The sequence below is a fragment of the Odontomachus brunneus genome, unplaced genomic scaffold (genome assembly GCF_010583005.1).
Source record: "Odontomachus brunneus isolate Ranch 3 - 2012 unplaced genomic scaffold, Obru_v1 Obru_scaffold_030, whole genome shotgun sequence".
Classification (NCBI taxonomy): Eukaryota; Metazoa; Arthropoda; class Insecta; order Hymenoptera; family Formicidae; genus Odontomachus; species Odontomachus brunneus.
The window spans coordinates 2311632-2325282 of NW_022639480.1; the positions used below are offsets into that span (position 1 = coordinate 2311632).

A 13651-nucleotide genomic window follows, 5' to 3' on the forward strand; every position below is an offset into this window, starting at 1 on the left:
TGTATATAGTACAAACAACGCGCGCGGAAAACAAAATATAACTTCACGGTATTTAAACGACTGTACGATATTGAAATGCAGATTTTAATAACAGGTGTTTTATTACCAATATTTTGCCAAGTTTATATCCGTTTACGGTAAACGTGTCAAATGAATTCTCTTTTAGTTCAACTAGCGGTAAATGGTCTCGTTGACATAACTTTTTCTTTTTATGAATTACACTTTCTGAAATAACTTGTATATAACATGAACAACTATTCACTTTCATCTATTTCTACACCTATATATCTCATAAGACATTTTCCATGATTGTAACACTATGTAAACTTTACATTGTGGTAAACAACAAAATATCTTAATGTTAAATATATTTCTTATCTGTATTGAGAGAAACGCAGTATATGTGTAGTTAATATGAAATTGTAAATAGAGTTTAACAATTTTCTTTACTTCTTTTAGTTTGTTAAACAAGGAAGCTTTTCGTTAATCCTCAAAGAGTATCGTTTAGCAGGAACAGATATATATCAAGAAAAAAAAGTACAAATTGCGCCGTGACACATGTTACTTTCAATCACAGTTTCATTACGTCTCACATTTTTAAGCACAGTACATCTTATTAATTTGTTGGAGCGTAATTTCCTTAGAATAAATTAACATGCAATAAAGGAAATGCCCTTCATCATACACCACCGGGTTAATGCTGAGACGATACATATGTATCTTGACACTTTATTTTGCATGTTTGGCATGTTGACTGCCGCATTGATTTCCATTAATTAAAAAAAATTTGTTTGACTGATAACTCTGAATTACTTAATAATTAATAAAGGCAATTTGAAATACATATACCTTTTTCATTATTTTAGTTACTCTCTATATAATCAATAGAGAAATTTGTAGATACAATTATACTTTGTACAAAATTTAATTGAGAAAACGTTAATAAAGATTAACGTTCATAGAGTCAGTCATCGATCATCATCGCGGCATTCAACAATATATCAATATATTAACTACCGTGTCATGTATTATTGTGACAGTTAACGCGTTAAACTATTCAATCGATGGTTTTGCTACAAGTCTTAATTCCACCTTGATGAACTGTATTCGCATACGTTAAAAAGTCAAATAAAATATAATTTTTCTGAATACTTATCAATTCTCGAGACATTTAACAAATCTAACAGAACGATGAGCGTGATTATGATGATAACAATATACAAATGTGAATTTAACGCGCGCGCGCGCGCGTTCACTGTCTATACAGTATATTAAATAAAGTTTTTGAATTCGCGAATGTATATGTAAATCGAAGAGCAAAATAAAGTATTAAGAGACACGAATGTTCTTGCAGCTTGAAAATAATATTGCTCGGTATTATAGCAGAGCCTCGACAACATATGTCCGTGTACATTGCATCATGCGAGATATTGTGAAGCAAAATATATAAGGGAACGACAAAGGTACATTTTTGCTAATAAGCTGAACAATCAGTCACGTGAAGCAGACATTAAACAGAAGAAGCTTCTAGCATATTTTAAACTTGCATTTTACTTATAATTTTTTATAACTTCTTTATCAACATCGCGGATATCGTGGCTCAACTACAATACAGTATCAGAATGACACTGAACTAATTAGATATACATTTATAAAAAAAAAAAGAACGTAGCATGATTTCTGAATAACAGAGTTTGTTATCTTTAATGTATAGTTTTTTTCTTGAGAGCTTATTGTAAAAACATACAAAATATGTATGTATGTATGTATACATGTATGTGTGTATACATGTGATATTTAACGCCTGTAGATGAGGCAAGACCCAAATACCAAAGTAGCAATAAGATTTCTTTAGAGATCTTTAAGTTGTTTGCTTATCACGCTCCTCGTAACGAGAACTAATAATCCTGAACGAATCCTTTTTTTGCAATGTGTTAAGAATACACAAGCAGTAAAAGAAAGAAAATATCTCATGTATAATTGTGCACGGACGTAAGAGTTAAATGGTAAACGAAACAAGGAAAAAAATATATAGTGACAGCTTGTGTGTAATAGACCAGGTTTTATACAGGTGCATTTTAGGCTTGTTGCAATGAAAATTTGTGTCTATCAGCTTACACAGTCTCATACTCGCGGCGAATTGAGCGAGCCAGACAGCACGCAAAGATCACTCCGATCAACTGAAAAAGATGAATCACGTTTTACAGTTTTATCATTTCTTTTTTCTTTTTCCTATAGTTACACTTGTGTTTAATCACGTTAGTCTCGTGTATTAATATTTATCAAAGTATAAAAAAGATGATAAATCTATTGTAAAATACACTTTTAAATTTTATCATATGCTTCTAATATACTTGATAAATAATTTAATAATTATAAATCGATTATAAGAATCTCTATTAAAGTGCATGCAAGCTATAATGATATATTGATGATATCATAGAACTTACTTGTACGATGGCTACGCCTACGCCCACTCCTCCTAAGATCAGAGCGCTACTTTCAATAGCAGCTTCTAGTCTCACCATGCAACCACTTTCGTAAAGGTGAATCGAGTTCGAGTCGCATTTGCCCTGAGTGGGGAGTTCCTTACAGCAAGATTCGGGAATGATATTGTTTACTGTACCAAGCTGGGTCCAATCCGTGGGACCGTTTATGCCGCAGCATTGTAACTGTAATAGCATTCAATTAATACATACATAAAAACATATAATAAATTTAATATATTTATTAGCAAGCAGACGTCCCTTCATATTATATTAATAATGCTCATAGCATTCAATTTATGTGAATAGAAATAAATATAATCAGCAAGTAAAATTAAATGTATAATTGTAATATTTTTATGGATCTCATTTTTAGTGCTACTTACGTCATGCTGCATGATATCCCATGATTGGCGGATACTCTCATCAACATCGTACTGTCGCATAGTACTATTCATACGGTTTTCTAACATATTAGAGATTTCTCCCCTCATCAAGTAGCCTGTGATTCCGGCACCTAATTCTAGGACGAATATCAGCAACAGCAGGACTGAGAACTATAAAAAAGTTAAAAAATTATCGTATTATAGACGTGAAATATATGGAACTAATATTGGCGCTAATTTATAACAGTAGTTTTCATTGAAGCAATTTAATTGCGTCTTTTCATTTCGTCACGACATTGTACATTATATATCACAAGCGAATAGAAAGAGAATAGAAAATAGAATTTTTAGAATCATACCGTAATTATCATGCAGTGATTTTCTTTCACAGCGCCGCAGCATCCAAAGAATGATACAAGGAAGACTATAACACCAACGATAATCATTAAGACCGGTGCTGCAAAGAACCAACTATCCACAAAGTTGTTGTACCCATTGTAAACGACCAGAATGACAGCGCCCACGGAAATAAATACGATGCCGGTTACCTGAAATGACAGTAGAAAATAGATCTCTTGCAATTAATTTAAGTTATAAGGAAATGTAAAAAAATATTCTCATTTCGCGCATTTTTCGTTTTTAATTTCAATTTCTTAAAAGTACACAGCTAAGTTAATATCCTGAATTATTCTGTACATCCTTTCACATATTACACAGTAGCGTTTACTTTCACCGTGCGAAACGTATTTTTAAAGTGAAAATCCCTGTAATCATCATCGACTGTGGAATTTATTAGTTAATTCTAAAATATTAGACTCGAATAACCAAACCAACTTTCCGATTGGCAACAGTCAGGAGTAAAAACAAATAATATCGGTATTCGCGTCAATACGTATCATTGATGAAAGTTTCATTGTACTTGTCAGACTGCGAAATTTTTACCTCTAAAAAAGAATTGAGACAGTTTTCCGTCCCGTGGCGTACATTTTAATGAGTTACATGATAAACACTCTGAGTAATTAGGTCAGCCATCTAATACCTTTCTCCTGTTAATAGCTTGGCTTTAAGTGGAAAACATGATCACGCAAGAGTCGCATTGTTTACCAACAGGAAGTAGAAGTGTCACAGTTACGTCGAACGGCTTTCAACGGGACAATTATGCGAGAACGAATTTCGAGTAAATCGCGAAAGCAGCACCCGTTCTGATTGCAGATGAAGAAAAGAGAATGAGTTCAGCGTTGACTCTGTCGTATTGCGCGTTCGAACAAAATGCGAGATAATTGTGTCGCAATTTTAATAATTATATTAATAAATCTCAAAGATGCATTCCTCCGCGTTATAGATACGGACGTAGTCACGGTGAGACTTCTCTTATCAAAGTCGTGACCGGAAATTGGTCGCAGTGCGACGTCCTGTCGCTGGATCTGACTAAATAAAGACATTCAGCGCGAACGACGACAACGACGACGACGATGATGATGATGATGATGATGATGATGACGACGACGACGACGACGACTACGGACGCGCGGCATTCTATGGCCGGAAAGAAAAAGGCGTCTGCGACATCGCTCGTAGGCTGTCGCCGCTGGTAGACAGCCAGAGAGTATAGACTCTCTCCCCTTGTCCTGTACGTTATTACACTACGTGTATCTCACCTACCTACGTGTCTCTCACCTACGTTTTACGCTTTGCACGTCTCCTCACATGCACATCTCGAGGCTACGAAACCGAAACCGACCGGTCGATTCGCTTGCCCTCGAGCAAAGCCTAGATACTAGCTTGCTAAAACTCGCCCGTTCGTACGCTAACAGGTGACCGCCACTGCTAGGCAAACTTTAAGTATGAATTTATTAAAAACTTTCAGTAACGAGGACGTCCCCGATGCGATCTATACGGAGTGCCCTAGAAGAGGGATGTAAAGCGAACGCACGTCATTTCTCGTGAAATTTAGGTAGAAATTGTCTTTCTTCGATGAGATTCTCCGATATAATTTGCGGTTTTCATTGAGAACAAAGCATTTCTCGAGGATTGTTTTATTTTTTTTTAAGAGAAAACGCAAGCAAATGGCTCGATGTCACTCCGTTATTTAACCTGAAGTGGATTCGACTTGAGAGCGCAGAGGATTAATTTCAGAGGATCTAATCATTAAAATATCGCGTATTAAAATTCGCAGCATGACTCACAATTAATAGTCTATCTCTCGGCAATTCTCACCGGAGGCAAAGCCGACCGCGGATCCCGCAAGAAAGCATGTTCTTTGTCTGTTTAATACACTTTCTGAGACACTCCGTGCATAAACGCGGTCGCCGCGCTGGCATTTCACGCTGGACGGATCATTAAACGTGCAATAAGGGAGATACGTCCGCCATCCTAGCCCGTCGTCCTTTACAGGGTTGTTTTTGTCCTAGATCCTTCCTTCCGTATGGATTTATTTATATTTGCGCGAGCTATCCCAGAGCAAATCGTGGCTTTTAGCAGTCAATTTTTAACGATTTTTTATAAGCTTCTCTACGTATCCTTCCACACACTGCCCCTCCACCCACCCTTGAGGCAATTAATAAGTCCAATTTGTCTCGCAACAGTAGAATTCTCTATGAACACAAGAACTCGTTAATCGCTTGTTCATCTCTTATGCCTGCCGAAGCCAAACTCTCAGTGTTATTTGATTAAGCTGAATCAATATTGCTGATTTATTCTCTCATTTTATGCATCAAAATTTACTTGCTTCGCGTTCCCCCGCAAAAGATTTTGTTGAACATGGGAAAATGATGGCACGCAATCGCGATTGTATCGCGACGAAATTATAGTTTCGTGTTTTCACACTTGATCCGACAGCGATCTCGCCAAAGAAGTGGTATCGCCTTTGTCGACCGACTGGTCGACTTTAGATTACGTTAAACGTCGGAAGTATCGATCGTTTCGTCCGTGTAACACCGAGGGGCTCCGCCGACCGTAGGCACCGCGAAGTTTCGAGAGAAACGATATCCCTCGTATTTATATTATTTAGCTGGGAAGAAAACGCGAGTGCGAGACGTTTCGGTCGTGCTAAATAATATCGGCGGGGTAAAATACGACTTAACCGCGAGACATGTGAAATATGAAGGCGATAATAAGTTTCGCGTTCGTCGAGTTACGTGTAGTGATAGAAACTTTGATTCCCGAGCAGCACGCATCAGCACGGAAGGGAATATGCACACATTCACGCAACATGAGCCTCACGGACACGGTTGCGTAAGTGTGTGCGTATTCTCTCCCGTGCTGATCGGGAAACTTTGATTCCCGATCAGTTTCTATCACCGGTTACATGTCGTAAATGCCACCGTGTATATACTTGCTGCACCCAAGATTGCATCACGTTACCATTATTATAACGAGCATTTTGCGAGTGAAACGTAACACCGACGATAATAACTATGACAATCAAAATGCCAGATGAACATTCATCGTCCTATCGACTCTCCCGTTGCGCACGGGAATAAAAAACATGGAAATTCGTTCGCAACATTCGCGCGAGTCGCGGACATATTCACGAGTGTGAAGCGACGTCGATTGAAGAAACCGCCCAAAAGCTCCGCGTCTCGAGTACTCGAGACGTCGTGAAGTTCACCTCCACTCGGAGTTTCTCTGGCTACTCTTTATACTTTGTACAACAAACCAACAAGTATCGATGATTCATCGATGCACGAGTCATTATTCATCTATCTATTCACGACGACGTAATCGACGGTACCGGGAATACCGGGTGACGGTCGCGCCGAGTTCAACATTGAGCAACGTCGAGATCAGCGTATTCCCAGATGCTGCGTCAAGGCTTGACCGACATACAACAAAGCCTGGTAGACGCATCGCTACGTCGCCACACGTTTCGACAGGACGGGACGGGGCGCCGAGAATAGCGCGTGCCGGCGAAAGATGAGAGACTCGATCGGTTCGCCTCCGCTGCAAGACACTCGGAGAACAGAAGCCGACAAAACCGATGAAAACAAAACGTACTCACCGCGAATATCAGGTTGAAGAGGAACAGCAAGTACTTCACGCAAGTCATACCGCCGGACACCATTTTCGCCACTGTACTGTTATTCTTTCACTGTCTACGAAGAAAGCGAGCTCCGCGTCACGGAGTCAACGTCCCGAGTGTCGTACGCCTGTGTTTGTATCCGGAAGCGAAACGCCGCTACGCTCGTTTTCTTCCTGTCTCGAGGGGTCGGGCGTCTTTTACGTGTCCCTGTTTCTTCCTCTCTCTTGCTCCTGCAGACTAGCCAACGAAACCGTGCTCAGGATGCTCGCGCGTCGACTGCTCGCCGTCAAGTGCTGCGGACAATGTATTTTTGTTGTTGCGCGGTGTATACCAGCGATGCGCGCGCATTGCCCGACGATATATCCAGGATCGTCATGAGGAGCTCGGAAACCTCGGCCACATGGAGTGCCAGCATTTTTTTTCACACGATCGGAACAATGCGGAAAGTTGAACTCATTTCTTGAACGAGAATTCTTGTTATATATTTTATTATTATTTTTATATTATTAATTAATTAATTATTATTTCTTATTCTTAAGATTCTTATATTATGTCGTAGTATCTCACGACCATGTGTCATGAATGCCCTGATACATAAAATTACATTATTTTGGAGTGACCTTCATGAAATTTTCATTAATTTAATGATCGAATTGTCGAATTAATACAGTTAGCAGAGTTACTAACATGAGAAATAAAAGAGCGACAGTCGGTTTAAAATTTCCAAAGGAAACGAGGTAATGAATGGAGTGGTACATACGTTCGATATACTTCTAATTATTATTCTCTTTTCATAGCGTGCCAACGAACATCACGTTCGTTCGACGCTGATTGACGGGGCCCAGAGCCCCGAACTGACGCTCGATTGCTACGCACCTGCGCTTCGTACCTTCGCCGACGCAACGCAACGCAACGCCACGCAACGGCGCGTTGCACTTGGGCGGTGTGTCATGGCGGGAGTCGAGAGTGATCGACAATTCAGCCGTGCAAACCGCGTATACATATTACGCGTAAGCGTATTCTTTTCTCATCGTCCTTGAATCCTCGATATCGTCGTGAATCACACAAGAGGTTTTGCATAATCGGTCCACTCGTTCACGTGACGAGTGAAAATATATCAGCGAACGAGTTCTCACGATTATCGATGAGCGAGGTTATGATATTTACGCGATATATATCCGAACAATCCCTTCTGTAAAGATTGCACGTAATTCATATTGTTCGTCAGCACTACGGAGAGAGAGATAGTGCAATGAACGAGGTATCGCGCCGCCTACACGTCGTGAATTATGATGCTGACACGACGCTTCAGCACCATCCTCTGTCGGCGACCATTAAATATACACGTCACACACGCACATTTTTCAGGTCTACGACTCGTCGAGGACACCGCGGAAACGACGGCTGTTTTGATGAGAACGAGCACTGTATATCCCGTACTTCACGAAATTACGTTGCGCACAATTTCGCCCGCGCCGCAATTTCCCGCGTGTGTTCTCGCTAGTCGCGAATTAATATTAATAATACCCGTAGAGTGAACCGTATCTTTTCATGTTACGCCAGAACAATAAGAAAAGACTATGCGTTCTTGCAACTTTTAATCAGTTTTGATTTTTAGTAGTAGCAAAAATAATTTCAACTTGTATTCAAATTACGAGGCGAAACTAAAGATACTTCGCATCCAAGCAGGGAAATTTTTTATGAGGGTTAAACTGACTTGACTATTTCGCTTTTGTTTAGCAGTACAAAAGTAGATTTTGCTTGAATTGACAATGAGTGTTTAGAATGGCGACATTGGTCCAAAATTCCGTCAAATGCAAAGTTCGTTTCGTGATACGTTTTCTGAGCGCAAAAGGTGACCAGTCAGCGGAAATTCACAGACAAATTACTGCCATTTGTCTGCTCCACAACAATACACAGTCCCACTCTACGTATTACCACTGTGCTGTTGAACATTTTCACGTGAGTTGTTTTGTATCATCCACCACATAGTTGGGGTCAGCGATTTCCACTTGTTTCTTAATTTAAAGAGATATTTGGTCAGCAAAAAGTTTTGTGAAATTTTTTACATTTTACATTGTATTGTCAACAATTTTTTACATTTTATATTTTACATTGTATTGTCAGTTTCTGGACACGCCTCGTATTTGGCATAAACAAGACTAATTAAGGAAATTATTTACGCATCCGAGAGCGAGAGGTAATATTCCCATAATAATTTCCATTCGACATTAATGTTCGTTATGATGCTACCTATAAGCTCCCCGTCAAAGAGAGAATTAATCTTGACATTTATCCTAAACGTGTTATTGATTTTCTAAATATAACAGTGCGCACGGTACATAATGTTTATGTTAAATGCCTGAAAGACTCCGTCTGCCGTATTAGAGACAGTTCAGGCGCATGCATAAAAATACGTGGGGAGTACTTCATGATGGCGCCGTTGACCTTATAATAAATTCGCGCGCGGTAACCAGTTTTTCACACCGCTCGCGATGCACTATGGAAACAGTTATAACGGTCACGTTTTCCGCTGCTCTTTTTCGTCACAGCGCGAACAAACAGTTTCACGCGATTAATCAGGTGAGGAAAACGCGCCAAGGAAAACAACGACTGATCATCCGCTTTTAACGAGAACGCTTGCCAATGACAGAGGCTACAAAATGCATTGTAGCGTGACCGCGACGGGCAGATCGACACGCGTTCCCGAAGCGACAAGACTCGATGTATCGAACGTGGGATCAGCCGATCGTTTTTTAAATTTTGCTTTAGCGCCAGTGGCAGCAAGATTACGCCACTTCTCCTTCAATGAGTTCCACTAGAGTTCCTCGAATAAAAGCTAGGACACTGTCCGCCATTTATAGATAAGAAGTGAGTGAGAAGCAACAGCGCGTTTTATCATTTTAATTTTAGAACTTACCTCTCATCCCTATTCACTTCTTCTCTATTAATGGCGGATAGCGTGATCCAATCAGTGATCATCACGCGATGTTCTTACTCAAGGAACACTAAAGCCCGACCTACAATATGTTCTTTACGTTCTGTTTCTTGTTTTCTGTCTTTCTTTTTCTGGCTTAAAACTTAAGGTTTGAGTCAGAAAGAGATAAAGAAAAAGAAGCAGGATGCAAATAACACATTATAGATCAACTTTAAGGCCGCGTTCCGTTTCACGCATATGCTCGCATTTATCTACAATTCATGTTACGTATATTGTAAAAAATGCGCGCATATGCATGAAACGAAACACAGCCTAAGTTTCATGATACGTAGGAGAATTTGATTTTCAGAATTTAAATTTTTTTATTGGACGCGTTCTGAATTTTGTCGACTGTCAAAGTATTGTGAACTTTCTACTACCATGTTCCTTCGACCATACGTCGAAGAGCGGTTCGAGGTGTTTTCGCGTGAGCGCCCTAGACCACGTGCACGACGGAAGGGAAAATTCTCTCGACGATGTCGGCCACGTCAGATCGCGCGCAACCCCTACGCGGCCAGTACGCAGTAGCTAAATATATATGAATATAAGATGCGCGGTCGGAGCATGCGCGCTCGATCCCGCCTCAGGGCCACATTGTGCTCGGCCTCGTCTGTAAATGTTCGCAACAGGCCGTAGTTAAGTCAGCCCTTTACATGCAGGGGAATCGGAAAATTCACCCCTCAAACTTTGTGCAGGTTTCCCTTCTCTTTCATTTTTCAATCTCTCTTTCTTTCTCTCTCTCTTTCTTTCTTTCTCTACTGTATTGTCTATTAATTTACTTTATATCATAATCGCCGACTGTGTAAAATGTTTAATCGATGGAAATAAAGCGGCAAACCAGTAAGCCAATCACAGTCGAGTTAACGATTGAGATATCGAGAGGTCGTAAAATCGCCATTTTCAAATGTTCATTTGTAATCGTACGGTTCTCCCACAATCGAATATAATTCGCGAGTCTATTTGATTTCACTGTGCTTCATCGCGAAAGGACGTATCGTCGATATAGGGCGGATATTTGTGTCACAGAGATTGATCGCCGGCATCATTAACCGATATCATGTGACGGGTAATAACTCGCGTCGGGAAGTATGTTCGGGCGTGTAGTGAGATATGTGTCAAGTGTTACCCTTGAGCACATCGAATATTATATTAGCGACGTTGGATCTGCTCCATATTCCATGCCTCGATGGTCTCGCTTACACGGACTATAACTAACGATATAACCAAACATAATTGGCGGATGGGTATCGCGAGTATTTTACAACGTGCGAGTAGATTTCCATGGTAACTGCGAACAGAGAAAAAGAGAAGAGGGAAGGAGAAGAGAAAAGCCCGCGCAAAGTACTTATCACGAATCACTCTCTCATATACTACGTACGCTATACTCGTGTTCATGCAAACGAATACAAATGCATAAATGCATACATTTTGATTCGGTATTCATAGTCGAATCTTATATTTCAGATTGTCTTAAGTTTATCTTCAGATACTTCTTAACTAATGAAATGATTCGTGTAGCATCTGAAGTTGAATTGGGGATGAATTGACTGAATTTTAGGTAATTAATGAAAAATAAGCTCTTATTAGATCATCATTTTGAAATGTATCGACAAAAAAGTGTTCAAACAAAGTATAAAATTGTATCGAAACAAAGTATACAATTGTTTGTATGGAATGGCAGCGATGTCGGTCATATCCGTAATGCGATAATGTTATAGTTGTTGTGTAGTCTTCAATTAATCGTGCTCGAAAGTCTACTTTGTCTTACTTCATACTTCACTACTTAACCTATAAAATGTTTACAACGGTATAAATGTCAAATCCACACACATTAAAGCCAAAGATACTTCCTCCTGCTTCTCGGATACAGATTTACGGTCGCAGCTATAATTACAGCTGCGCTGCATTGCGATGCATTACGTCGATTTGCACTCGAAAGAGAGAAAGAAATAATGCATGAAAATAAAATTCCAAACGAAATATCGCCAACGACAGTCAATTTACATCGCTGATTTCAATCGGCTTCGATTCAATTTGCTATCGAACATTAAAACAAGTTCTCTCTCACTCTCTTTCTCTCTCTCTCTCTCTCTCTTTTTGATCGATCACGCATCGAAAACTATCGATAGCTCGACTCGCTCGTTACGGGAAACGTCGTTTCACTTTTCGTCGACGAATATCTCGCCACGTGTACCGCGAACACGCCTGTGTGTCGCGGGACAGGTCCTGTGTGTATGCCGTATTCGAAAAATCGTCTGGACCGAGCAGCCTTTCAAGTTTCATAACCTTGGCTGTAGACACATACGTAGCGGATCGGCGGCAGGTGTACGCGTGCGCGAGCTGCACCGACGCACTTACATACACACGCACGCATGCAACGTACACACGTACACGTGCATACCGACTCGGCGAGGCGATGTGCATTGAAAACGAATTATTAGCGTTAAGCGAGATTTCGATCGCTCGTTCGCTCAGTTCGTCTCGCGGTTCACGAGTTTCTCCGGGTTACGCGCGACGAAGACAAAATTTACGTACATATACACGTACACGCACACAATTTGGAGGCACAGCGCACATGTGTATGTGTGTGCGTGTGTGTCGAGTCAAGTTTCGACGTCGCACTCGGCACGCACACGTACACGCGCACACATCGTCGTCGGTCGCGTCCGATCGCGCGTTCCTCTGCTTAAGGAGCCTTGTTTCGTCGCATTTTCGTGCTCCCGATCGTTTCAGTCTCGGTTGCGACTCGCTTTCGATAGCAGATTGTTGCGTGTGCGCGCGACCAAGGAGGAAACGAGAGAACGAGCGTGAGAGAGACGGAGGAAACAGAGAATAGAAGAAGAGAGAGAAAGATAAGGAAAGAAAAGGACGTTATTAGGTCGTTGCATTAGACGAACTTTCGGCGGCAAATATGGCGATGCTACCGTTGGGTCTGGCGCCAAAGACCATCAAGTATTTGATGTTCGCTTTTAACCTGCTGTTCGTGGTGAGTATACACGACATACCGATCATGCGTTTCGGCGCAACACGCTGACGTCGTGTTTCTCCCGGGGCGATGAGGTGGCAATGTGCGTCGCGCTTCGATCCGTACTGAGTCGCGCGAACTTTATCGAGCCGCTCTATTGACATGACATGTGCTGTGTATTCTTCACTGCGAGTGTGTTGTTAAAACCACTTCTAGGCCGTCTATGATCCACCGTTCTTCGTGGCGAACCGCCGTTTGACTCTAGGAGACGATAAAGTCCTCGACGAGGAACGCGTCGTTCGAACGAACACAAAGAACGTCAGGCCGTTGAAATCAACTGAAAAATCTAAAATCTAATCAAAACCTCGCTTATTGCATGTGCAAACAGATACGGAGAATCGAGGATATGTCTCACACGGTCTCGGTTGATTCTATCGCGGTTACTGAGGTTCGCGGTCTTCACGACAAGCGAGTTTTTAAAAAGCTCAATGGAGTCACGTGATCCGTAGGTAGGATCCATTTTTAAATGACACACGATTTTTCGTACGTATAACATTATCTTCTGGCGACGATTTCGTGTGCGCAGCACAGTCTTTAAATATTTGTTGAAGAGTAAACATCGCGCGCGACGCTCGTTCGCGACGCCGATAATAAACACGTATTATAGTATATATACGGTATTTTTGCGTTAACCTTTAACATTTATGGCATGAACCACGCGATATTGTCACTGTTTAATCATCTAAAGCAGATATTTCAGCTTGGGGTAGATAACGCGTCGGCGACTGTAATTAGTCGCCGCGACGTGCGAGAACA

General features: G+C 40.9%; 2 protein-coding genes across 3 annotated transcripts in view; one reads left to right on the forward strand and one right to left on the reverse strand.

Moving 5' to 3' along the window:
• Positions 1 to 6935, reverse strand: part of LOC116843117 (CD63 antigen-like) — a 15653-nt gene extending 8718 nt beyond the window's left edge. The window contains exons 1-5 of one of the 2 annotated variants that reach the window (XM_032813212.1): positions 6873 to 6935; positions 3232 to 3420; positions 2873 to 3043; positions 2451 to 2672; positions 2172 to 2180 (exon numbers count right to left, since the gene is read on the reverse strand). In XM_032813212.1, coding sequence (XP_032669103.1) covers positions 2172 to 2180; positions 2451 to 2672; positions 2873 to 3043; positions 3232 to 3420; positions 6873 to 6935 — 654 coding nt within the window. Of the gene's footprint in view, positions 1 to 503; positions 2181 to 2450; positions 2673 to 2872; positions 3044 to 3231; positions 3421 to 6872 lie in introns of those variants that run through there. The other variant, XM_032813211.1, reaches the window with a different exon arrangement.
• Positions 6936 to 12341: 5406 nt separating this feature from the next.
• The window catches only part of LOC116843121 (tetraspanin-33-like), a 12505-nt gene continuing 11195 nt past the window's right edge, over positions 12342 to 13651 (forward strand). Inside the window, exon 1 of the mRNA XM_032813219.1 lies at positions 12342 to 12856. Coding sequence (XP_032669110.1) covers positions 12782 to 12856 — 75 coding nt within the window. The 5' untranslated portion in view covers positions 12342 to 12781. The remainder of the gene's footprint in view (positions 12857 to 13651) is intronic.